Source organism: Leucopleurus acutus, assembly GCF_964270905.1.
Source record: "Leucopleurus acutus genome assembly, chromosome: 18".
Classification (NCBI taxonomy): Eukaryota; Metazoa; Chordata; class Mammalia; order Artiodactyla; family Delphinidae; genus Leucopleurus; species Leucopleurus acutus.
Genome location: NC_139160.1, coordinates 16,720,055 through 16,744,692, shown reverse-complemented (window position 1 = coordinate 16,744,692; position 24,638 = coordinate 16,720,055). Strand labels below are relative to the sequence as shown.

The 24,638-nt window shown below is 37.9% G+C and overlaps 1 protein-coding gene across 5 annotated transcripts in view; it reads left to right on the top strand.

Annotated features, from left to right (window-relative positions):
- Positions 1-24,638, top strand: part of RNASEH2B (ribonuclease H2 subunit B) — an 84,340-nt gene that overhangs the window by 16,417 nt on the left and 43,285 nt on the right. For all 5 annotated transcript variants that reach the window (XM_082859655.1, XM_082859654.1, XM_082859653.1 and 2 more), the window contains 4 exons: positions 9,879-9,950; positions 11,964-12,071; positions 14,328-14,404; positions 18,157-18,271. In XM_082859655.1, the coding sequence (XP_082715781.1) occupies positions 9,879-9,950; positions 11,964-12,071; positions 14,328-14,404; positions 18,157-18,271 (372 nt within the window). The remainder of the gene's footprint in view (positions 1-9,878; positions 9,951-11,963; positions 12,072-14,327; positions 14,405-18,156; positions 18,272-24,638) is intronic.

Here is a 24,638-nt window from a genome sequence, read left to right as displayed (position 1 = left end):
CAGACCAGTCATTAGCTAACGCTAAGCTAACTGAGACATCAGTGTTTGCACACAACAGGGAATAGAGACTACAGGATTTGTCCAGAAAAGTCACTAAACAAACAAATTGTAACAATTGCAACGATGACCAAAAGCAGCAACAACAGTAAGTCTTAGAGAGTTAGGTAAAGGGACTCTGATTTCCAGAATTGTCACATTTATTGTTATATTATCTAAAATGTGCAGTTTTCAATAAAAAGATGTGAGACACATGAAGATATAAGAAAGTATGCCTCATACACAGGGGGAAAAAAGTAATCAATAGAAACTGCTCCTGAGGGGTCCAAGATGTTGGACTTATTCTACAAAGATTTTAATCAGCTATTATAAATATACTCAAAGAACTAAAGTAAACTATGTCTGAAGAATTAAAAGAAAGTATGACAATGAAATCTCACAAAATAGAGTATATCAATAAAGAGATAGAAATTACAAAAGAATATATAAATTCTGAAGTTGAAAATTACAATGACTGAAAAGAAAATTTCATTAGCAGGCTCAACAGCAGATTTAAGCTAGAAGAGGGAAGAAACAGCAAACTTGAAGATTGATCAATTGATATTATCCAGCCTGAGGAACAGAAAGAAAAAAGAATTGAGAAAACTGAACAGTCTCAGAGACCTGTAGTACACCATCAAGCATATCAGAATATTTATAATGGGTCCCAGAGGAGGAGAGAAAAAGAAAGGGGGACAAAGAATATTTAAACAATTAATAGTGAAACATTTCTCAAAATTTTTTTTTTTTTTGCAGTACACAGGCCTCTCACTGTTGTGGCCTCTCCCATTGTGGAGCACAGGCTCCGGACGCACAGGCTCAGTGGCCATGGCTCATGGGCCCAGCTGCTCCGTGGCATGTGGGATCTTCCCGGACCGGGGCACAAACCCGTGTCCCCTGCATCGGCAGATGGACTCTCAACCACTGCGCCACCAGGGAAGCCCACATTTCTCAAATTTGATGACAAATAATATACAGATTTAAGAAGCTCAGTAAACTCCAAGGGGATAAACTAAAGGGGATCCACACCTACTCACATCATAGTCAAACCATTAAAAGACAGACACGAAGAGAGAATCTTGAAAGCATCAAGAGAAAAATGACTTATCAAATACAGGGAGCCTCAATAAGATTAACAACTGACTTCTCAGTAGAAACCATAGAGGCTGGAAGTTAGTGGGATGACGTATTAAAGATGCTGAAAGAAAAACTGTCAACCAAGGGTTCTCTGTCTGATAAAACTATCCTTCAGAACTGTGGGAGAAACTAAAGCATTCCCAGATAAAGAAAAACTAAGACCTGAAAATCACAATGGCGTACTTCAGATTAAAAGGAAAAGACACTGGATGATAACTTGAATCTGCATGAAGACTATAGATCACTGGTAGAGATAAATACATAGATAAAAATATAAAAGACAGTGCAGATGTATTTTTGTTTGTAACTCTTTTCTCTCTCTGATTTAAAATACAACCTCATGTGGCAATAATTATAAAACTGTTGATGGGCTTATATAAAGATGTAATTTGTACGATAATAATAGTACAAATGAGGGGGTAATACATTGCAGGGAAATTTCTTTATGATATTGAAAATTTCAAGTTAGCATTAATCTGAACTACGTTCTTGCAAGTTAAGATGCTGATTGTAATTCCCAGGACAACCACTAAGAAAGTAACTCCCCCTAAAATATAGTGAAAGAAATGACAAGGGAATTAAAATTGTGTGCTAGAAAATATCTATTTAATGGGAAAGAAGTCAGTAATAGGGGAAAAGAGGAACAAAAACTTCATGACATATAGAAAACAAAGAGTTAAATGGCAGATGTAAATCTTACCTTATCAGTAATTACATGAAATGTAAATGTATTAAAAGTTGTTACTGGACAGAAAAGGGGATAATTATAATGATAATTAGGAAGCTATAATAATTATAAACATATGCACCTAATGACAGAGCCCCAAAATGCATGAAGCAAAAACTGACTGAAAAGAAGGGTAATGTGGAAAACTGAGCAATAATAGTGGGAGATTTCAATAACTCATTTCAATATGGATAAAACAACTAGGAGGAAGATCATCGAGGAAATAGAAGGCTTGACCAACTCTGTAAACCAGCAAGACCTAAGAGACATCTATAGAACATTGCACTCAACAACAACATTCTCCAGAACAGACCATAATCTAGGCCATAAAACAAACCCCGATAAATTTCAAAGGACTGAAATCATACAACATATGCTCTCTAAAAATAGTGAAACGAAAATAAGCAATTAATAGAAGAAAATTTGGGGAATTCGGGCTTCCCTGGTGGCGCAGTGGTTGAGAGTCCGCCTGCCAATGCAGGGGACACGGGTTCGTGCCCCGGTCCGGGAGGATCCCTCATGCCGTGGAGCGGCTGGGCCCATGAGCCATGGCCACTGAGCCTGCGCGTCCAGAGCCTGTGCTCCGCAGCGGGAGGGGCCACAGCAGTGGGAGGCCCGTGTACCACAAAAAAAAAAAAAAAAAAAAATTGGGGGAATTCACAAATATGTGGAAATTTTAAGCAGCATACTCCTAAATAATCAATGGATCAAGGGAGAAATTACAAAGGAAACTAGAAAGTACTTTGAAAAGAAAGAAAATGGAGCACAGTAATGTAAGGAATGGAAGTAAAGCAGTGTTCAGAGTGAAATATATAGCTGTACATGCCTATATTAAAAAAGAAGAAAGATCTCACATCAATAACCTTATCTTTCATCTTAAGAAACTAGAAAAAGAAGAACAAACTGAACCCAAAGCAAACTAGGGGAAGAAATAAAGATTACAGAAAAACAACACAGAAAAATCAGTGAAGTCAAAGGAGGCCATTTTGAAAAGATCAACAAAATTGGCAAATCTTTAGCTAGACTGACCAAGAAAAGGAAAATTCAAATTACTAAAATCAGGAATGAGAGAGTATATCATTGCCGATCTTATAGAAATATTCAATAAAAAAGGAACATAAGGGAATACTATGAACAATTGTATGCCAACAAAGTAGATAATTTAGATGAAATGGACAAATCCCTAGAAAGGCATAAACTACAAAAACGGACTCAAGAAGAAATAGACAATCTGAACCGACCTATAGCAGGTAGAGAGATTAGATTAGTAAATTAAAATCATTCCATAGAAAAAAGCCCAGTCCCAGATAGCTTCACTGGCAAAATCTTCTAAATAATGAACAAATTAATACCAGTTCTTTACAAGTTTCTCCCCAAAAATGGAAGAAGAGAGACTACCTCCCAACTCATTCTGTGAGGCCAGTATTACCCTCATACCAAAACCAGACAAAGATGTCATAAGAAAAGAAAACTACAGAATATATCCCTTATGAACATAGATGCAAAAATCCTCAAAAAGTAACAAACCAAATCCAGGAGTATGTAAAAAGGATTATACACCATGACCAAGTGGGATTTGTTCTAGGAATACAAAGTTGGTTTAACATACCAAAATCAATCAATGTAATATATTGTACTATTTCAATAAAATAAAGGCCCCAAACCACATAATCATCTCAACAGCCACAGAAAAAGCATTTGAGAAAATACTCTTTCGTGATAACAACACTCAAAAAATTAGGAATAGGAAACTTTCTCAGTCTGTTAAAGGGCGTCTATAAAAAACCCACAGCTAACATCATGCTAACATATTTCATATTTTTTAATGTATTGAAATAAAAATATTCTAGATATATACATTGGGTTAAATATATCATTGAAAATTTATTTTATGTATTTTTAATATGGCTTCTAGAAAAGTTTTAATTACAAATGTGGCTCATATTTATGGGATGCATTTTATTTCTGTTTGACAATGCAGTTCTGGACACGGGGGCTCTAGGTTCTGGCAGATCTGAGTCTTACTCCCTGCCCTGTAGCACTGGATAGTTGAGGCGCGAGGGCAGAGGATTGAGGGACTGGGGTGGAGAAGAAGCAGACAGGGGAAGATGAAGGGGTGTATTAAATGCAGTCTTTCTGTGAGCACAGGGGCTTTGTTTTATTCACAGCTATATCCTCACTGCCTAGAATAGTAAAATTGGTAATAGAATCAGTTTCAATAAGAGGATAGTGTTTATTACTAAATGGTTACTTATTCACATCTGATATTTGCTGTAGGTACCTAGAATCTAGAAAATGAGAATGCAGTTTAGTGAGCACAGACGTGGCATTTGATAATCATCCAACCATGAGGTGAGTGTACAGATGCCTTGGAAGACTAAAGGGAACTAGACAGTGGTAGCTGCCGTTTAACAAAATGTTCGTTGTTGCCAGGTGTTTTGATAGTGCAAGGCAAATCTTTGCCCAACGATTTTTTTTTCATATTTAGGGAAAATATATCTCATGTAAAATTACCTGATTTCCAAATATTGGCACCTAATTCAAATTTTTTAAAATGTGCATAGCAAACAAAACCCTCCTGTGCACTGGATTTGGCCCAGAAGCCAACTGAATATTTAGCTGGTAAAGTGAATGCATGCTTCCTTTGACTCCTTAGGCATCAAAGCAAAGAACTCAACCAGTGTTACACACAGGAAGCCTTCCCAGACCTCCTTATCTGTGTTACATCATCTTTCATAAGGTCTAATAGTCCATGTATTTCTTCTCAGCAGTTGTTACATTTGCAGTCTACATTTGTGTGATTATTTGATTCAAGATATGTCTCTTCCATGGGACATCTGAAAACTCCCCATGGGTAGAGGCTGGGTCAGTTTTTACTAATCAATAATTAACAAATGAATGAATGAATTGGGCAGGAGAGATGAATTTTGAAATGCATGCTGTGTTAAAGAGTATAGCATCTCACTTGGAATTCTGTGTTGAAAGGTTGAGTCCAACAGCTAGTTGTTTTGTAGGCTCTATATGAGAAAAGATGACTTTTTTCCCCTGTTACATAGACATTTCAGTGTTATCTACACTAATATATCTTAAAGCCTATTTCAGAGAACACTGGCATTTGCAGCAGAACACATTAATGTCAGTATTTATTTGTACTTAGTAATTCCAAAGTTCTCATAGTTTGACATTTTAGGCTGTAGCTAATCCTCTGGACTTACTGCTCTTCCTGGGAAAAATGGAAACACTGCTTCCCTTGAATAGTTATTAAAAATATCTTTTTTAGATTTTGGATATTTGCAAAGTTTGATTATTTTAAGCTCTGGAGGAATGGGAAAGCTGGAGGAAGAGCTGGCAAGGATCACTAGAACCAAAGTTTTCTATTAAAAAAAGAAAAACAGAAATCAATAATAATTTGCCAAGTTACAGTTGAAAGATTTACTGTCATACTGAAATAAAATAAAGGCTGTATTGCTGAAAAAAGAGAGGTCACCTTTTCTGTGCCTTGAGACATAATGAAGAAATGTGATGCTGGGAAGTGGGAAACAGCAGGCAGGGAAAGGAGAGAAGACCACAACCTGTTTTAGTTTGTGGACAAGTTTTTAACAGTGCTAAACTTTATCCTTTACATTTTTATAAGTTGCAGAAAGGAAAGTCTTAAAAGATTTCTTAAAATTGAATCTGTATGGTTCCATTTATATAACATTTTCAAAATGACAGCATTTTAGAGTTAGAGAACAGATTAGTGATTGCCAGGGGTTAGAGATGGGGCAGAAGTGTCTATCAGTTTTCGCTTTGTGTATCTTGAAGCTCTGTGTGTGTGATTGTAAACATTGAGGATTGTTTCCTCCTGACCCTTCTATCATTATGAAATGACCTTCTTCATCCCTGGCAATATCCTTTGTCTGTTATTAACAGAGCCATTGCATCTTTCCTTTAATTAGTGTTAGCATGATATGCACACTCTATCTTCTTCCTTTTACTTTTAATCTACTTGTATCTTTATATATAAATGGTGTTTCTTATAGGAAGCATATAATTTTATCTTACTTGTTTATCTAGTCTGACAATTTCTTTTACTTGGGATGTTCAGTCCATTTACATTGAATGTGATTATTGATATGGTTAGATTTGAGTCTGCCATTCTGCTTTTTGTTTTCAATTATCTCATCTGTTCTTTGTACTTGTGTGTGTGTGTGTGTGGTACGCGGGCCTCTCACTGTTGTGGCCTCTCCCGTTGCGGAGCACAGGCTCTGGACGTGCAGGCTCGGCAGCCATGGCTCACAGGCCCAGCCGCTCCGCGGCATGTGGGATCTTCCCGGACCGGGGCACGAACCCGTGTCCCCTGCATCAGCAGGCGGGCTCTCAACCACTGCGCCACCAGGGAAGCCCCTTTGTACTTCTTTTACTCCCTCTTTGCCTTCTTTTGAATTGAGTGCTTTTTATGATTCTATTTCATCTCCTTTGTTGTCGTATTAGTAACAGCATTTTGTTTTGTTTTGTAATTTAACTGGCTGCTTTAGGGTTTACTGTACACATATTTAAATGATTACGTCTACCTTCAAGTGATATAACACCACTCCACATATAGTATAGGAAACTCTCAATGGTATATTTTCATTTCTCCCTTCCTGGCCTTTATGCTATTATTGTCATATATTTTATTTATGCATATGTTATAAACCCTGCACTAAATTGTTATTTTTGTTTAGTCAATGATCTTTAAAGATATTTAAATAGTAAGAAAAATTCTTTACCCCTGCAGTCACCATTAGCAGTGTTCCTCATTCCTTTGTGTAGATTCATATTTTCATGGGGTTTCATATTCCTTCTAGCAGAAGAACTTCCCTTAGCATTCCTTGTCATGTGGGTCCATTGGTGATTATTTCTTTCAGCCCTTGTATTTCTGAAAGAATCTATTGACCACCTTCACTTTTCAAGGCTATTTTCTCTGGGTTCATCATGTGTTCTTTTAGTATTTTAAAGATGTTTCCCCATTGTCTTCTGGCTTGCATTGTTTCTAATAAGAAATTTGCTATCATTTTTAGCTTTGTGCTTCAGTACATGATGTCATTTTTTTCTCTCTGCTTTTAAGATATTTTCTTTATTACTGGTTTTGAACTGTTGATTCTGATGCATAATTTTATTCCTGTTTCTTTGTGCTTTGGGTTTATTGAACTTCTTGGATGTGTGGTTTTATAGTTTTCATCAAATTCAAAACTGTTCTGCCATACTTCAAATACTTCTTCTGTTTCCCCCCTGTTCTCTTTCAGGAGCTCCAGTTCACACATAAATTATTAGGATGCTTGAAGTTGTCCCACAGTTTGCTGATGCTTTATTTTTAATTCTTCTTTCTCTGTGTTTTCATTTTAGATAGTTTCTATTGCTATGTCTTCAAGTTCATTAATCTTTCCTTCCACCATTAATCGCATCTGGTGTATTTTTTATCTCAACTTGGGTCTTTTTAAAAAATCTTCTGTGTCTCTACTTAACTTTTTGTACATGAGGAATACTGTGTTTAATCCTTTTGTCTCTTCATTCTAACATCTGTGTCTAACATCAGTACCCCCTCTCAATAATTGATTATTTTTCTCATTATAGGTCATATTTTTTTGCTTCTTTGAATGCCTAGTAATATTTGATTAGACATTGTGAATTTTACCTTTTTGGCAGATGAATATTTTTGTATTCCTATAAATAATCTTGAGCTTCACTCTGGGACACAGTGGAGGTACTTGGAAACAGTTTGATTCTTTTAGGTCTTGCTTTTAAAATTAGTTCGGTGGGACTGGAGCAACATTTAGTCTAGTCTGTCCCCTACCACTGAGGCAAGACCCTTTGGAGTACTGTACCCAGTGTCCTCTGAATTATGAGGTTTTCCAGTCTGCCTGGGAATAGGCCCAGTGCAGGGCCCCGAGTGCATGTGGGGTACTGTTTCCTCTAATCTGTTCAGCTGGTTTTTCTCCTACCCTTAGGTAGTTTCATCACGTGCATGCACTGATCAGCACTCTGTTGAATACTCTACTCAAGCAGTACTCTTTGCTGATCTCTGGGGTTTTCTCTCTTTGTTGCTCAGTTCCTGCATGCTGACCTGTGAACTCTAGCCATGGTGTCTTGAGAACTCTCCGCTCCATCTCTACAACTCAGGGAGTCAGCCAGGCTTCACCTGGGTTCTCCCATTCTGCACCGTGGCCTGGAAACTGTCTCAAGGCAGTAAGCTGGGGCGGTCACAGGGCTCACCTCATTTGTTTCCCATCTCTCAGATAACTGTCCTGCATGGCTCAACCTCAGTGTATTGAAAATAGTTGTTTTGCATATTTTGTCCTTTTTATTTTTGTTTTTTGGCTGTTAAATTGGGTTTCTGATATTCCATTTGGTTGCAAGTGAAAATCTCAAAATTAGGGGGTTTTTTCTTTATATATTTAATGTCACTATTTAGAAAAAAGTTGTACCTACACCATTTATCAGTAAGCCAGTTTCTAAACATGCTTGCTATATTTAAGTTTATGAAGATCTGAAGTGGGGTAAAGGGAGTGGGGCTGTAGAAAATAAAGGTGACTGTAAGTTCCCTTCCTTCCTCAGAGCTTTCTGATTGACTCTTTGGTAGATTGTTGCTCTGCTCCCTTATTAATCAGAGTCCCTTGGTTCCTTTTGGAGAGAGATTCTTTAAATGGGTTTAAATATGCCACTCAAAATGTATGAGGATGTTATAAATAAAATTGTCATGGTCTTTATGTTTTAATCAATATGATTTAAACTTTGACATTAAAATATCATGGAGGAAACATAATGAGAGGACTTAACTCACCAGATATTAAAATGTATTTTAAAGCTACAATAATTAAAATATTGAAGTACTAATGCTAATATAGCCACAGATTCATGGGTCAAAATACAGTGTCCATAAACAGACTCATAAATGTGTTTGAAACACTTAGCATAGGTTATTCAGTTAGATGGCATGGAGACAACTGAACAACTCATTGCAAAAAATTAAAGTTGGATATCTCCTCCCCATATCTTATACAGAGATGTATTCCAAATAGGTTAACTATAATCTAAAAGTACTAGAAGAAAATATGGGCAATTCACATTATCTTGAGGTAGAGAAGGCCTTTCTAAGTATAACACAAAAGATACAACCATGAAGGAAGTTATTGATGAGATTACACAAAGATTTTACATCTCGTAAGTGGTGAAATAATCATTAAAAACAGGGAGTTCCCTGATGGCCTAGTGGTTAGGATTCAGGGCTTTCACTGCCATAGCCTGGGTTCAATCCCTGGTCTGGGAACTGAGATCCCACATGCCACATGGTGCGCCCCGTCGCCCCCACCCCCCAAAAAAATATCATTAAAAGCAGATTTGATATCCTTACTGTGTAAAGACTCCTAATACAGTAGTAAAAAAAAAAGATGAATGCCCTACTAGAAAAATGGGCAGAGGACATGAGTAGATAATCATAATTAGGGGCAAAAAACATGAATGTCCAGTACATATTGATTTTTTAAATGTTCTATTTAATAATAATAGTAACAATAAAAAAAAATAAGAGCTATCACTTATTATTTATTATTTCTGTTTGTCTGAATATACAAACTTTAAACAAATTAGCTAGTTTAATCCTTTGAAAGGCAAGTGTACATACTATCATCATTTTATACATGTGACGGCTGAGACGGGACATGAGGACCCTTGCCTGAGGTGACAGGGCTGTCGGGTGCTTGAGCCAAGGTTTAACCCTTCTGAGCCCTGCTCCTCAGCACTTCTCAAAGAAGTAAATTAAAACTACCTTAAATTCCACTGCACTTCACAGAGAAGTTGATAATTTGCATAAGATCACACAATTTATAAGCAATAGAAGAGAGCTAAAATTTTTAGGAAGAAAAATTGTAAAAACAGAAGAAAGAAAAAGAGTAAAGTAAGTAAAGTGAGCAACAAAACAGATGTCTTTTAATTTTACAAGCTCACCATTTCTTTTCAGAGTATTTAAAAGATGCTTCAAAGAAGATGAAAAGTGGGCTTATGTTTGTAAAACTGGTTAACCCGTGTTCAGGTAAGCGCTCCTGCCCCCCCCCCCCCGATAATGGTAACTTGAACATTTTTAAAACGTTGTAGCTGAAAAGTGTGTATATTTATTTGTCTTTGTATGCTTGTTCTTCCTGAATAGCTTTTAAAGGTAGGATAGCATTACATGGTGACAAAAGCAAGCTAATGACATAACCAGTCTTCTAAGATAATTCACTTGACTTAAATGTTTTTTTATTTCTTCTTAAATTTAATCCATAGAGCTGTATTCATCAGAAATGATGGCAAAACAAAAAAAAAAATGGAGCGTGTTTGATTTCTCTCTGAAAACAGATGAATTTTCCTTGGCCTTTTTAAGCCAACTTTTCCTAAAGTAGTTATCCAATATTAGCCTCCATTTATACTCATTTTATGTTATAAAGTAAAATAAATAACCAGAGTTTATAAAAAAAAAAAAGGAAGGCTTTTACTGGACATGCCAAGATTTTGAATAGTTTCATTTTTAGCTGTACTTTCCTTATTTTGTTCAGACCGAAAGGTAGTATATGTATTTTTTCCTGTCAAGGGGTGATTTTTTTGCATTAAAAACATTGTATTTTGAGGAGATACATGTTTTATCAGGAACAATTTTACCTTTATATTCAGTGTATTTTGCTTTGTCTTATAATTTTTAGGCAAAAATATTAAAATACACTATAAGTATATAGTAATATTGGTGATACTATTTATCTCTGTGTGAAATTTTTCTCCATTAGTTTATTTTATAAGATTTACAAGGTTATTATTAATTTTATAAGGCTTTGAGTAGATACCTGATATTTGGCAAATTAGAGCATCCTCTTGGTGACTGTCGTACTGAATAGTGAAAGCAAGAGAAATCCAGTGAGCAGTGCCGTGTTGTTATTGTTGTTGCAAAGACACATAAATAGAAACAACAAGAGAGGCAAAAATTCCGGCTTCCTCCAGTTTTCTTTTCCTCAAAATGAAATTGAATGTAATTGGTCAGTTATATTATGTGGAACTCCTAGGTATATGTAAGTAAGATGAGGTGAGAAATGTTTTTTCAAGAGAAGTTTTAGTTATCAGTAAAGCATTTAACAAAAGGAAGGTACAAAAAAGGTCAGGCTTCTTGTAAAATTCATTTCATCTAAATGTCCGTGGACAACATTTTGCTATACTGACTATGGAGAAATAAAGGCTAACTTTTGCCGAGCACTCACTAACGTGCTGTGTTAGGAGCTTTACGTGTACGTATTCTGTCTTTTCAATCCTTATAAAAAAAATACTGAGGTAGGTTCAGTATTGCTCGCATTTTACAGATATGGGGAGAGAAGTACAGAAAGGATTATATAGCTTCCCCAAGGGCTCACGCCCAGCATGTAGTTGAGATAGACTCAAACTCAGGGCCCTGGATTTTGCTATGCTTAGAAAAAAAATTCGTGCATTGGAGGGATTCATTCAGATTCATGCAGATGCGCCCAGTCCCCGCCCCCTTCTAACTTCCTTTTTTTTTGGTGTTTTAAGAAAGGGAAATTTTCATCCAATTGGGTGTGGCTTTCCTCACTCCTCATGGCGTAAAGCACGTTGCTGTTGTAGGGCCCTGGCCTTTCTCCTGTGGAGCTCGCCTCAGATGTGCAGGCCCTGTCTCCCGCCCTCTGTATGGGAGGCTGTACACCGCCCTGGAGACAGGGCCCACAGGCCAACTCAGTTCATCTGGCTGAGCCATTAGGTTTGGGTAGTTTAAAAATGGGTTTTCCTTCCTGATCTGATAGAGGACTCAATGAGAGGCTCTGTAGCAGTTAAGATAAATGATTTGTACTTTTGTGTTTATTGGTCTAAGTTCAGTGAGGATTATACAGTTGGAAAACAAGCATCTGTATGTAATAGCTACAAGCGTTCCTTGGAGTCACTTTGTGTAGACTATATCTATGTATGTTTATGTTCATATTAGGAACATTCCTCAGAACTATTAGATAGTCTTTTGATATTTGTGTGTGTGTGTGTGAAAACTTACAAATAAAAAACAGATTTGTTTTAACAGGGGAAGGAGCCATTTACTTGTTCAATGTGTGTCTACCACAGCTGTTTGAAATAAAAGTTTTCAAGGAAAAAAACCATTCTTGGTTTATAAATGAATCAGTTCAATCAGGTAAGTGACTAGTGTATATATTTACATTAACACATACCCTGACTTTGCCATCCTTCACATCTATCTGCCCAGTTTGGAGTCTGGTCCATGGTTTTTTCTTTGTTGGCGTCAGAGCAGGGTTTAATCAAAGAGAAAGGAAAGATTTAAACAAGTTTAGATCAATAACTGTGTGTCTTAGATGGTAGGAAATTTTTAACTAACAATTCTGATTTTTCTCCTAAAACACTGACACACCCCGAGTCAGATGACTTTTGTACTATGGAGTGCACATTGTGTTCACTGGAAACTGTTTGCTCTTATCCATTTTTGAGGATCTTCAAGTTTTTAACATCTTATTTCCTTGCAGATGGATGTTGATATAGCTTCTAGAATAAAATAGAAGAGAAGAGAAGAGAATACTTTCTCATATAAGTTACTATGGTCACCCCACCTGCCCCCAACACACACACCCAACACCCAATTTCTATTTCTTTTAAGAGCGTTCCTTTGATTTGGGGCTCAGTGTTGACTCTGAAGGAAAAAGGATGCCACACGTAGCCCTGACAGTTCTGGGTGAGAGTGGGAGGGTGCGTCATGGGGTATCTCAGTTCCCTCTGTCCCTCTGTCTCTCATTGTTTGCAGAGAGTGCTTTCCATTGCTTTCTAAGCCCTCTGCTTTCTGTTGACCGTCTAAGTCACCACTTAGTGCTAAGGTAGAAAGGCCACTTTGCCTTTCTTGTAAGGCATACAGAAGAAGAGTTTATTGCTGGTGTTGAATTTCATATACCTGTGTGCATGAGAAGATTTGAAGTGGTTTTCAGTTGCCGAAATGCAGTGGTAGACTGTGTATTTACCCTGGTAGGTGCCAAGTATACATTCCTTTTTATTGTTCTCTTTTCTTATTTTTCATTTGGCAATATATGAGAGTTCCCACTTCTGATGTAGTATACTTGCCTTTGAGTTTGGCTGGATAGACACAGTAATATCCAGATGAAACTGGAAAGTATTCAGAAGCAGTGATTGATGAGCTCTCCTGGACTGTCTGACTTGGTACCTGCTTTTTTTTTTTTTTTTTACCGGACCGGGGCACGAACCCACGTCCCCCCACATCGGCAGGCGGACTTTCAACCACTGCACCACCAGGGAAGTCCAGAAAGAGCTGTTTTTAAGAATGGCTACCAGGATATTGTTTTCAGAACAAGAAACCTGTTTCTAATTTCTGAATATAATGGATGCCTCATATAAACTGAGCTTAGAGCTTCTGATAGGTTGTTTCATAAACTTCTCTTCTACTTAAAAAAATAATAATTAACTAATGTCATCATGTAAAATTACGTCCTTAATTTTTTTTCAACATACTGTGAAATGGATTCATGTATATAATTTACGGTTAGAATTTCTTGGCTGTATAGGTAGGTTGCTCTGTTAGAGAATAAAAGTCAGTACATGTTTCCTGAAACCAAATTTATAAGCATGGAGATGAATTGTTTATTGTTCTTTTTGATGAAATACCTCTTCTGGTTCACTTCCATGGAAGAAGGACTCTGGGACGCTTGGAGGGGAGTGCGGTAGAGAAAAGTGGGGCGCAGGCAGCCTAGTTGATTTGCCTTTTTTCCTTTCAGCGTGGAGAGCACCACTCATCTTACTGCAGAGATTCCAGTTTCTTATGCTCAGTCTTGTGAGACTCCTGCCCTCTTGCATTTTTCTTTGGGAGGAGGGATGGGGTAGTTTCTGGAGTGGGTAACGACCTCTGAGCTTTGAGTCATTGACAGTTCAGAGCTGTGAGCCCAGAGCCCATAGGAGAAGCCACGTACAGAGGGAATAATATGGCTTTCCCATGGCTTCATCCTCAAAAGCACAGGAAATTACATTTTACTGCAGCTTTGTAGATAGACTTATACAGGTTTCCTAATGTTTGCCTGATTCACATTCTGTCTGTATTCCCCCGAACCCTGCTATTTTTTTTGGCAGGGGGTGGGAGGTGGGGAGAGGAGGGCCTCTATTAAAAATGATTTCTAAAAAAGAAATAGAAAGTTAAAGATCAAGTTCAGTGTCTTGGCTGTCCTCTCCACACCAGGGATTTGAAGCTGTTTGGAGTGAAATCTCGTGGACCATGTTCTGCCTTTTGAGAGAATCACATAATCTTGGGCCTGTGTAGGAGGAGCTTCTGAATTTGGAATTTCACATATATTTTTCAATGAATGGTTCCCACATTGGGATTAAGGTGAAATAACTAAGTTGTCTTTCCATGTTGTTGAATTCTCTTTTTAATCTGTAGGAGGTCTTCTTCACTTTGCCACACCCATGGACCCTCTGTTTCTGCTTCTCCACTACCTTATAAAGGCTGATAGAGAGGTGAGTTTCCCAGTTTGGGATATTAACAGTGGGGAAACAGAATAGATTGTTTTTTTTAACATGATCTCCTCTCTCTCCTTATAATGGTCCAAATGTAGACTCCCCACAGTTCAGGTTTAACTTGGTTGGTATACAACACCTATATCACGTGTGCTGGTACAGATCAGAGCACTGATCGGCAGACCTGAGATCCAGCATCATGATCTTGGACTAGCTCACCAACGAGTCCTGAGAACTGCCTAACCCTTTGTGTTATCTGCCTTACTTGTTTGACAAAGTCTAACAATGAAATTCTCATTACGTACTCATTAGTCTTGAAATACAGTACAAATGTTAAGACCTCAGGCCTTAAGAGAATAAAGAAGATTTATCGTCTTTCATTTTCTTCTGTGTGAGACACTGTGAAACAGGTACTCTGGGGGTGTGTCCAGCAAAAGCTCCTTAATGGGGAAGCTGTAGTTGAGGAATCCCAGATGGAGTAAAATTTACCTTTGTGATATAAGACAGAGTTTATTAATAGTAATAGTTCCAGCCAGAGGTCCCAGGATACCTTTACAGTTGACAATTATTAAGGATCCCAAAGAACTTTTTGTTCCTGTGTGTTTTATCTATCAATATTGACTACATTAGAAATTGAAACTGAGAAATTTAAAAATAATTTTATTATTTTTAAAATAAAAATAAGAAGCCCATTATATATTAACATATGACATGTTTCTAATGAAACAAACAGTACAAGTCAGTGAGGAGTATGGTACTGTTTTACATTTTTGCAAATCTCTTTGATGTCTGGCTTGAGAGAAGACAACTGGATTTTCACATCTTGTTCTGCATTCGGTCTGTTTCCATACACTGTTTGAGTGGAAGTGTGTAAAGAATATGCAGCCTTTCACATATGAGGTCAGAAAAGGAAGGAATTGTATATTAGCCTTTTAGATAGTTGTGGATACTCTGCTTTGATACTACTCCAAAAACCAACAAGTGGTGGTTTCTTAAAAGTTAGTTGCAATGTGGAATCTGAAACCCTGTCAATGAACTTTCCGTGTTCTTGTTAAAAAACAAAATTCAAATGAGTAAATTTTAAAGATCTTATTTGCTTTCTTGAATGATTCGCGAATTGGGCAGCATCTATTCTAGCAGACAGAAAGAAGCTCCAGGGAACTGTACAAAATGAAAAACTTTTCCAGCCAGAAGGGAATAAGAACAAGAAAGTTCAACTAGACTAAAGGGGGATTGGTTACGGCAAGGTCACGTTTCTTTAGGGCATGCCTGGCGTCTATCAGGCAAATGACCTGGCTAGTGCTCGTTAGCAGATTACTGATTGGCTGGTTTAAGATTCCTCTTCTGGGTGAGCTGAAACTAATTAAATTAAGTCTCTGTTTGGGCTTAGCACAAACGACTCCATTTTGGGCCTGCTGTCTGGTTTTTAACACTCTCTTACGTTAAAATCTATTGGATCTTTCACGCATATTACTTTGCAATATCATGCATTGGTCATTTGGAAAATATTGTGTCACTGAATTATGCAGGTCTTCCAAATGTCTACACACCTTATTACACACACACACACACACACACACATACACACGCACACACACACACCTTTGTTAATTTAATATTACCGGTGATCTCTTTAGAAAACTGAGTGTTGGGAAGCTTGTCATAGTGGCAGACAAATTCTCTACAATTCTAATTTTTGCTTTAAAGTTCAAATTTTATCGTTGGCTACAAGCACTGTCAATCTTTCCCTTGAAGTGACAGGTTCACTTCATTTATGTGCTGTCAGTACTCAAGTCTGAATAACCATAGTTCATAGTGGTTCTTTTGGGTAAAAAATTGAGAAAAAGGCAGCTAGTTCTGCTCGCAACTCGGACGGTCACACAGCACTTTTCCTTGAGATGATCCCTGAGCCTCGGCGATAGCCGAAGTACTTCAGCCACACTTGACTTTCATCACACAGAGCATTTAACCTACTTGCACTCCAAGGTCAAGATTTAAATAAAAGAAATTGCTTTCGCTCCTTGATCAAGGAAATCCTTAAGTGCAGCTGGGATTTTTTTACCTGCTTGTCCGTGGCAGTGAAGAGTGCAGCGGCTGCTGGACGGTTTGCTGGTACCACCCCGACTGGTGCTGAGGAGCCAGGGCTTTTACCCACCTTTGCATTGAAGTCATCAGTGCAAATGTTGACACAGTGAAAATGCAAGTAGCGTTGTAGCCTTAGCTTGAAAAGAGCTTGGAGCTTGTGGACCCCCTGCAGGGGTACTGTATCTCCCAGGGATCCACCAACCACAGCTTGAAAACCTTCGAAATGACAACTTTAAGGAAGGGTGTTGTTTAAACACTTAGAGGAATCTTATTTTTGCACTCTCATGTCTGCAAATAGTTTAAGTGCTTATGGGTTCTCACTGAGTACTTAGATCCATTCTCCAAAACTCGTGTTTTGTATTTATATTGGCTTAATTTGTGATAAATACTGAGAGTAATAAAACTGACTTAAAACTTTAGGTGGTGCTTTCTCCTGGTGCACCTTGTCGTCTCTTATTCTCCTCTCCTACATTCTGTGTTCTTTATTGTGCATTAGTGAAGTTTTATTCCTTAGTTTAATCATGTTTCCCCTTACCTGGAAGCTACTGCGGTAGCCGCTGTAATTAGGGCACGGCGAGCAGTGAGGCCGGTGAGCCGTGTATCTCTAAGGAGCAGAAACGGTTCTAGTCCCTACCAGGAAGGCCCTAGAAGTATTCAGGGAAGAAGATGGAAACTTCAGGTGGCTCCCATTCCTGCTGTTTCTAGGATACATTAGCGGGAGGAAGCCACCAACCAGCCTTAGGATCAGTACCTGTGTCGATGCACCTTTAAAGGCCCTCCCCCATTTGGGGGAACTGTTTGCCTATTTCCCATTAAGACCCTGACTCTGGTGAATTAATCCTCACCCTGGCCCTCTGGGAGGCTCTGGGGGTGCTGTGGCTGGTTCAGGGAGGCAGATGCAGAATGAAGCTCATGGTGGTAGTTGGCTTTCACTGTGAACCATCTTGCTCTCTCTTCTCAAATACTTAAAGTGCCCCTTAAAGTAGCCCGTGAGGCATTCAGATATTTCCTCCCCTACATTTTAGATGTGATCTTTTCCTATTTAATTAAAACAATATTAGTATGTACTTTCAAAATGTTGACCCATTCTCTGTTAAACATGATTTATTTTAACATCAGTAAAAATAATTCTTCTGTCTAGCTCTCCCAACTGTTATTAACTTTATATTCAAACAAATTTCTTACTGCAAAACCTTTTTATATATATATGGTAAAGAAAACAAGAATGAAACATTAGTGTATTATGAAATGATGATGTCAAGACTGTGTGGTAGTCCATTACATATTAGTAAAATATTGTTTTAAAGTAGTTAAATATTTAACACATTGCGTGATCATGGAAGAATATAGATTAAGGTAGGAATCTAAAGACAGTAACTTGGGAAACCTGTGAATTATTCTTCCTATCTGAAGGAAAAAGAGAACATTTAAATTAAAACATTTCTTGCCACTTGATGGAACCCAGGCGCTTTCAAGAGCTTCCTAAAGGGAGCCGAGAGTCAGTTCTGGAGCCTGTCCCATTAAGGGAATCCTTAGGTGGAACAAGTGACTTTGAATTTAGTTTAAAGGTCCAGCTATGAGGTTATATATCTTTGTCTCTTTTTTTTAATGTATGAGTTTGTTGACTGGAGTACTTGCATCCTGACTGACTAAAGTCTTTTTTTCAGGGAAAGTTTCAGCCCCTGGAACAAGTTGTGATGGATGACATGTTTCCGAATTGCATCTTGTTGCTGAAACTTCCTGAACTTGAGAAGTTACTTCGACATGTGACAGAGGAGAAAGGTATGGCATACGGCCTTTGAAATCAGGTTTATGGCTGCCAGAAAAGCTGGGCATCTGTCTGAGAATGCAGTGGCTTGAAGGCCTGTGGAATGTGATGCTTATTCTGTGTGGGTCATAGGGGAAGCTGTCGTTCAGATTCGCTTCCACTTGTCAATATTCATCCTCTATTGCACTGGCTTGTTCAGTCTGCGAAATTTGAACCAGTGAAATATGGTGGCCTGTCTCCTGCAGGGCCAGGATTCACGAGGCTCAGGCTTTAGTCTCAGCTCTTCTTTCAGCTAGGCTGTGACTTTAGGTAAGTGCCTCAACTACTTTCTGCCTCGGGTTTCTCATTTGTAAAATTGAATAAAATCTATGCCTTTATTGATTCAAGAAACATTTATTGAGCACCTACTAAGAAGCATATGTTGAGCACTAGAGCCAGGCTCTAGGGATAGTTATAAATAAAATATTATCCTTTGCCTCACTTTGCTTCTACTCTGATGGAGACAAATGACAAGTAGGGCAATGACAGTAGGGAATAAGGGACGTGAACTCGGGGTTTTGTGGGGACGCACAGGACAGGTTTATAACCTGGCCTAGGTAGGGTGGGAAGTGCGGGTAGGGGGGCATTGTGTTGCTCTCCTGTGGGAGATAACCTCTAAGTGGAGGCTAAGTCAGAGTAGCAGCATGGATGTATGGAAAAGTTTGTCATGCTTAGCAAGATCCAAGAAGTTCAGTCACGCGTTTAGGTTAGTAAGGAAAGAACAGGGGAGAGTGCTGCGCACGGGTTCAGGTGGTGAAGGGCCTTATACGTGTCTGGACTTGACCTAATGGTAGTGGAGTGTCAGCAAAGTTTTAAGTAGGGCAGTGCTATTGTGTGGAGAAGCTAAGGTCTGGTCCCCAGAGGCTGCTGCTGTGGTCCAGGCGGGAGGTGATGGTCACCTGAGCTTAGGAGGTGGAACCAGAAGGAAGTAGCAGCCTTGTGTGTTGACTGGATGATGGTCAAGAGAAGGAGGAATCAAGGATGGCTTCTGGGTTTGTACCTTGACCCACAGGATGGGTAGAGATGGCCCCCTGGAGACAGGGGACATGGGTGCGAGGAGCAGGCTGGGGGTGACAGAGATGAGTTGTAGGCATTCATTTGAATTTTGAGAGGAGGAAGTGAGGCAGTGTGTGAATGTGTTTTGACAGGTTTGTAATAGCATTCAGACTTAGCATCAGTGTCTCCAAAAATCATCCAAGTAGTTTTAGAGTTAATACGGAAACACAGTGTGAGAACCGAAACAGCAGGCTGATAAGTTATGGTTATTTGGGGTTCTAGATGGTTTGGCCAACTAGGGTAGTTCTTCTAGGACCAAGAAAGTGGTGACTCCAAGAAGTGTAAGCTTACGGTGGAAAAAGAGAAAACCTCATTCATTGCATTTCACATTCGAAGGTTCTACTAAATTCACACTTGGCCAGACACAGAGCTCTGTTTTGAGCCTGAGGGGTATGTGGTGCCCAGGTTTTTATCAAAGCAGCGCTATTAATGACACTCCCTGGTGCTGATCTTGGCAGGAGACAGTAATCTTTTTGTGGGTGACAAATGAAGTAGCTCATAGCCATTTCTGAAAGCTAAAGCAGTGAGGAATAATTACAAGTCATTTTCATTTTGCCAAGTTAATGGAAGCTGACAACACGATTAACTCATTAGCCAAAAATCTTCCAATAGCTGTATAAGAACAGTTGCCTGAAACCAAAACCCAGCAGCCCAAATTCAGAAATAGTATTAAAGCATTGTCATTTGTTAGTGTACAGCCTGTGTTCCAAAGCAGGAGCTTCCCTCACTTCCATTCCTTCCTCCTTGCTCACTGACCCCCTGACCGTCTGGTGAATCATTATCTGAACTGTCCTAATCTCTTTCACTTCTCAACATCGCCTAACTTTTGGAAGTTCTGCTGTAATAAAAAGTGAATGCCCTATACTTGTCTTGTTTGACCAGCTCTAAATAACCAGTTGTAAACTTCAAGCTACTGTGTGTTTCTCTTTGGATCTTTGTGGAAAATGATGTCTGTCTTAGTATGCTGTCCTTGTATACAGAAATGACATAAAGAAAAATATTTCACATATTTGTGTTCTGCGTCAAGGGGTGAAGCAAGCGATGTGGAATTGCTTCTGTTTTGATGAAGAGGCCTTTTTGAAGGTTGAGGCATTAGAGATCTTATTATTTCTTGTTTTTAAAAAATTGGGGGGGGGGAATTCCCTGCCGGTCCAGTGGTTAGGATTCCGTGCTTTCACTGCCGAGGGTGCAGGTTCAGTCCCTGGTCGGGGAACTAAGATCCCGGAAGCTGCGCAGCACGGGCAGAAAAAAAATTTTTTTGTTTTGTTTTGTTTTTGAACCTTCCATTATTTTAAGATTTACAGAATGTAGTTCATTAGGGGAAGAATTAAATTATGAAGGAACTGCCAAGACTTCTAGAGAATTGCATACATCTTTTACCTGCGAAATTTAACCTAAATTACTTTGTTTTGCCTTACTGTCATTAAAAAAGAAAGAAAGAAAAATTTGAGGCCTAGGGTTTTTAGAAACCTGGCATGTATAAAGAAAGGTTGATGATATAACTGCTTTGAAAATGAAAGTACATGGGCAAGGGAGGCAGTCTTTTTAATCAAAAAATTTAAAGGTACAGAAAAACTCGGGAACAAGCTACAAATATTTGTCTCCAACCGCAAAATCAACCAGTGTTAATGTTTTGTTATTTTTGCTTCATATCTCTTTCAGGGAAAGAATTTCTTTAGGAACAATCTGGTAATCTGATCACAGATTACCTGATAGCCTACAAGAAAAAAAATCTGATAGCCTACAAGAAAAATTAAGAATGTATTTGCTACATGGTTTTGAGCAAATCATTCAAACTTTTCAGCATCCTTGATCTGTGAGATGAAGGGTTAAGAGTATCCCTCATATTCTTCCATATGTTATAATTAGTACTCTGCAAAGTTGTTCTAAATCATAAAATAAAGCTTTCCTTCTCTTGCCTTTAGAGTGTTGAGATCTCTAAATTACAGCATATGAACATTATTTAAGAATTGCAGTTAATAGTATCTACTATCTACCACAAAGAGATGCTTTAGGAATTAAATGAAATCATACAAGTAAATCAGTGCCCAGAGAGTGCTGGGTGTAGAGTAAGTGCTCAATAAATGTTTGTACCATTAAGGCTTGTGAACTAGAAATTTTAAATTCTTTGCTGATGTTTAAGTACTAGGTATACAGTAAGTGACCAATGCACATTTGTTTGATGGTCCATTGATTAATACAGAGTCAAGTGGTTTAAGTAGGAGAATGGGGATAATCAGGTAATAATAAAAATGTCTACCATATATTAACAAATTATTATATATCATCTCTATGCTTGTTGTTTTACGTATGTTATTGAATTCTTGCAGTAATTCCCTTTCATTGTTAGTAGAACCAGAATTTTTACAAATGAGGAAATTGAAGCTCAAAGAGTTTAAGCACATTGACTAACATCATAGAACTTGAAGTGGTAAAATCAAGGTTTGAACCCATGTCTGTCTGGCGGCGACTCTTCCTCTTCCTTCTTACAACGTGTAACACTTCCAGCAGACTCTGTTAGAGTTTTTAGGTGTTGTCTCATGTAAAAATAGAAACTTAATTTTTTGTTAGTCTTGTATATCCCATTAATAATGTCTCTTTGTGAGACAAAGAGAGAGACAGGAAAGGAGACAGTGGGAACTTCTACAGCTTAAGGAAAAGACAATTCTCATCCTGGCAGTGAGCGTTCTGTTTTCCAGGCATCCTCTTTTAGTGATTGCCTTGGGTCCTGGCTGCTTGTTTGAATTAGATTTTTGTCTATTTTTAAGTTAGTATTTGGTTCCATTCTCTTTATTTTATTGCTAGGGTTTTTAACTAAGAAACAAAGAAGACTGCTAAAGAGTGGTCAGGTACTACCCGTGACAGGGAGCAGAGATAAAGAGGAAAGTTGATGTTTTTTCAGTTCCATCCTCCCCACAGGCACTGTGCAGAGAGAGTAAAAACCTGAAATGCTCAAATTCCCCAGCCAGCTATTTTGATATTGGACTCCAGATGCTGTCTCAAAAGTCTGTGGCATTAAAGATCTCGTTAAGCCTGCTAGGTTTATGAGAACCTTTCCTTCTCCCTGCCGAATAAACCCAGCCACAGTTGTTTGCATCCTGAATGATGATGGTGGTGACCTTAGTTAGTTAGCACTGCCTGCTTTATTAGTGAAGGAAACAATGTGTCTCAGTTTGCTAGCTCTGGGGCTCAGCATGCTTCTTGCCAAAAAGCTCCCATTCAGTGGAGAGATGACAGGGGAAAGGACTAATAAAGGGTTATGAACTTCATCTTGAGTATAATACTCTGTTTCATATTGCAAGCAAAAGCTATGCTGTGCTGTTCATTGTGATTAACAGGAAGAGCCAGGAAAACTTACCTGATTAAAATACCCCAAGCACAGTTGCCAAGTTTCTATCCCCAGGAGGCAGGAAAAAAAAAAAGAGACCATATGAGTTTCTCAGTTATGGAAAACATTCAGAAAGTAGATGTGAAAATCTGCTCCAGGCAGTTTGTTCAACAATACATCAGGGAAATTCAAGTTTGTGAACTGATTACCCAATTGCTGAACATGTTATTTAATTGTGGACTCCTTTTTTATTCCATCTTTATTTTGTAAACCCAATCTTTCCAGATGTTTGAGACCAGTTTTATAGGCACCAGACACATTAGGGAAAGAAACCTTTCCAGCATGTGCACATGTCATCTAACTCACAAACTCGCAAATATTAAATTTAGGACACAATAGAACATGTTATGGTATTTTTCATAATTGTGGGTAATCTGTGGCCTTCGTGAATATTTTAAACCACCTTGCTTATCAAAATGTGTAAATTTTAAAATTAAACAGTAGTTTATGCACTTCATCCTTATATAGTATTTTGGGATATTCAAGCTTGGTACTTCTTAGTGATCATCTTGTCCAGGGGAATGTTTAGTTAGAAATAAATTTGTAATTTAAAAACTTCCTAGGAAAAAAACTCCAGGCCCAGCTGGCTTCACTGGTGAATTCTACCATACTTTAAGAAAAAAATAATACTCAAAGAAATGATGATACTTAGTCAAATTCTTTTAGAAATTAAATGAAGAAGGCATATTTCCCAACTAATTTTATGAAACTGGAATGGCCCCAATACCAAAATCGAAGTTATTACAAAAAGAAAACTAATCTAGTATCCCTTATGATCATAGATGGAAAAATCCTTTAAAAATATTTGCAAATTAACTATGTAAAAAGGATAGTACATTATAACCAAGTGAGGTTTATCATAAGAATGCAGAGTTGGTTGAACATTAGAAAATCAATCAGTATGAGTCACCATATTTATACATTACAAAAGGAAAACTGTGATCATCCCAGTAGATGCAGAAAAAAACATTTGACAAAATTCAGTCATAATATAAATTCTCAGCAAATTAGAGATAGGAAGGAGCTTCTTCCTTCTGGTAAAGGACATCCATGACAAACATAAGCTAATATCATACTTCATTACTTTTGCAAGTAATATCATACTTGTAAAAGACTGAACACACTTTTCCCCTAAGATTGGTACAAGATAAGGATATCAACTCCTCATCCTGCTAGCGGAAATCCTAGCATTTGCAACAAGATAAGAAAAAAATTTGGACTTCCCTGGCAGTCCAGTGGTTAAGACTCCATGCTTCCACTGCAGGGGCATGGGTTCAATCCCTAGTCAGGGAACTAAGATCCCACATGCCAATAAATAAATAAATAAAAGCTATGCAGATCAGAAAGTAAATAGTGAAACTATCTTTTTTTCATAAACAGTATGGTCATGTATGTAAAAAGCTCCAAAGAATTTACCAAAAAAAAAAAATCACTAGAACTAATAAGTTCTCAGGATATAAGGTCAATATAGCAAAATTCTATTTCTGTATATTAGCAGTGAACAATTGGACAGTGTAATAAAAGCACACCATTTATAATGTAAAAAATCATGAAGTTGTAAGGATAAATGAAACGTAAAATATGCAAGACCAGTACACTGAACATTACAAGACATTGCAGAGAAATTAAAGAATTAAATAAGTAGAGAGATATACCATGTTCATGAATTAGAAGACTTAATATTGTTAAGATGTCCATTCTCTCCAAAGTAATCTATAGAGTTAATGGAATGTCTATCAGGCTTTTTTTTTTTTTTTTGGTAGAAACTGAGAAGCTGATTCTAGAATTTATATGACTGTGCAAAGGATCTACAGTAGCCAAAACAATTTTGAAAAAGAAGAACAAAGTTGGAGAACTTACACAACCTGATTTCAAGACTTACTGTAAAGCTACAATGA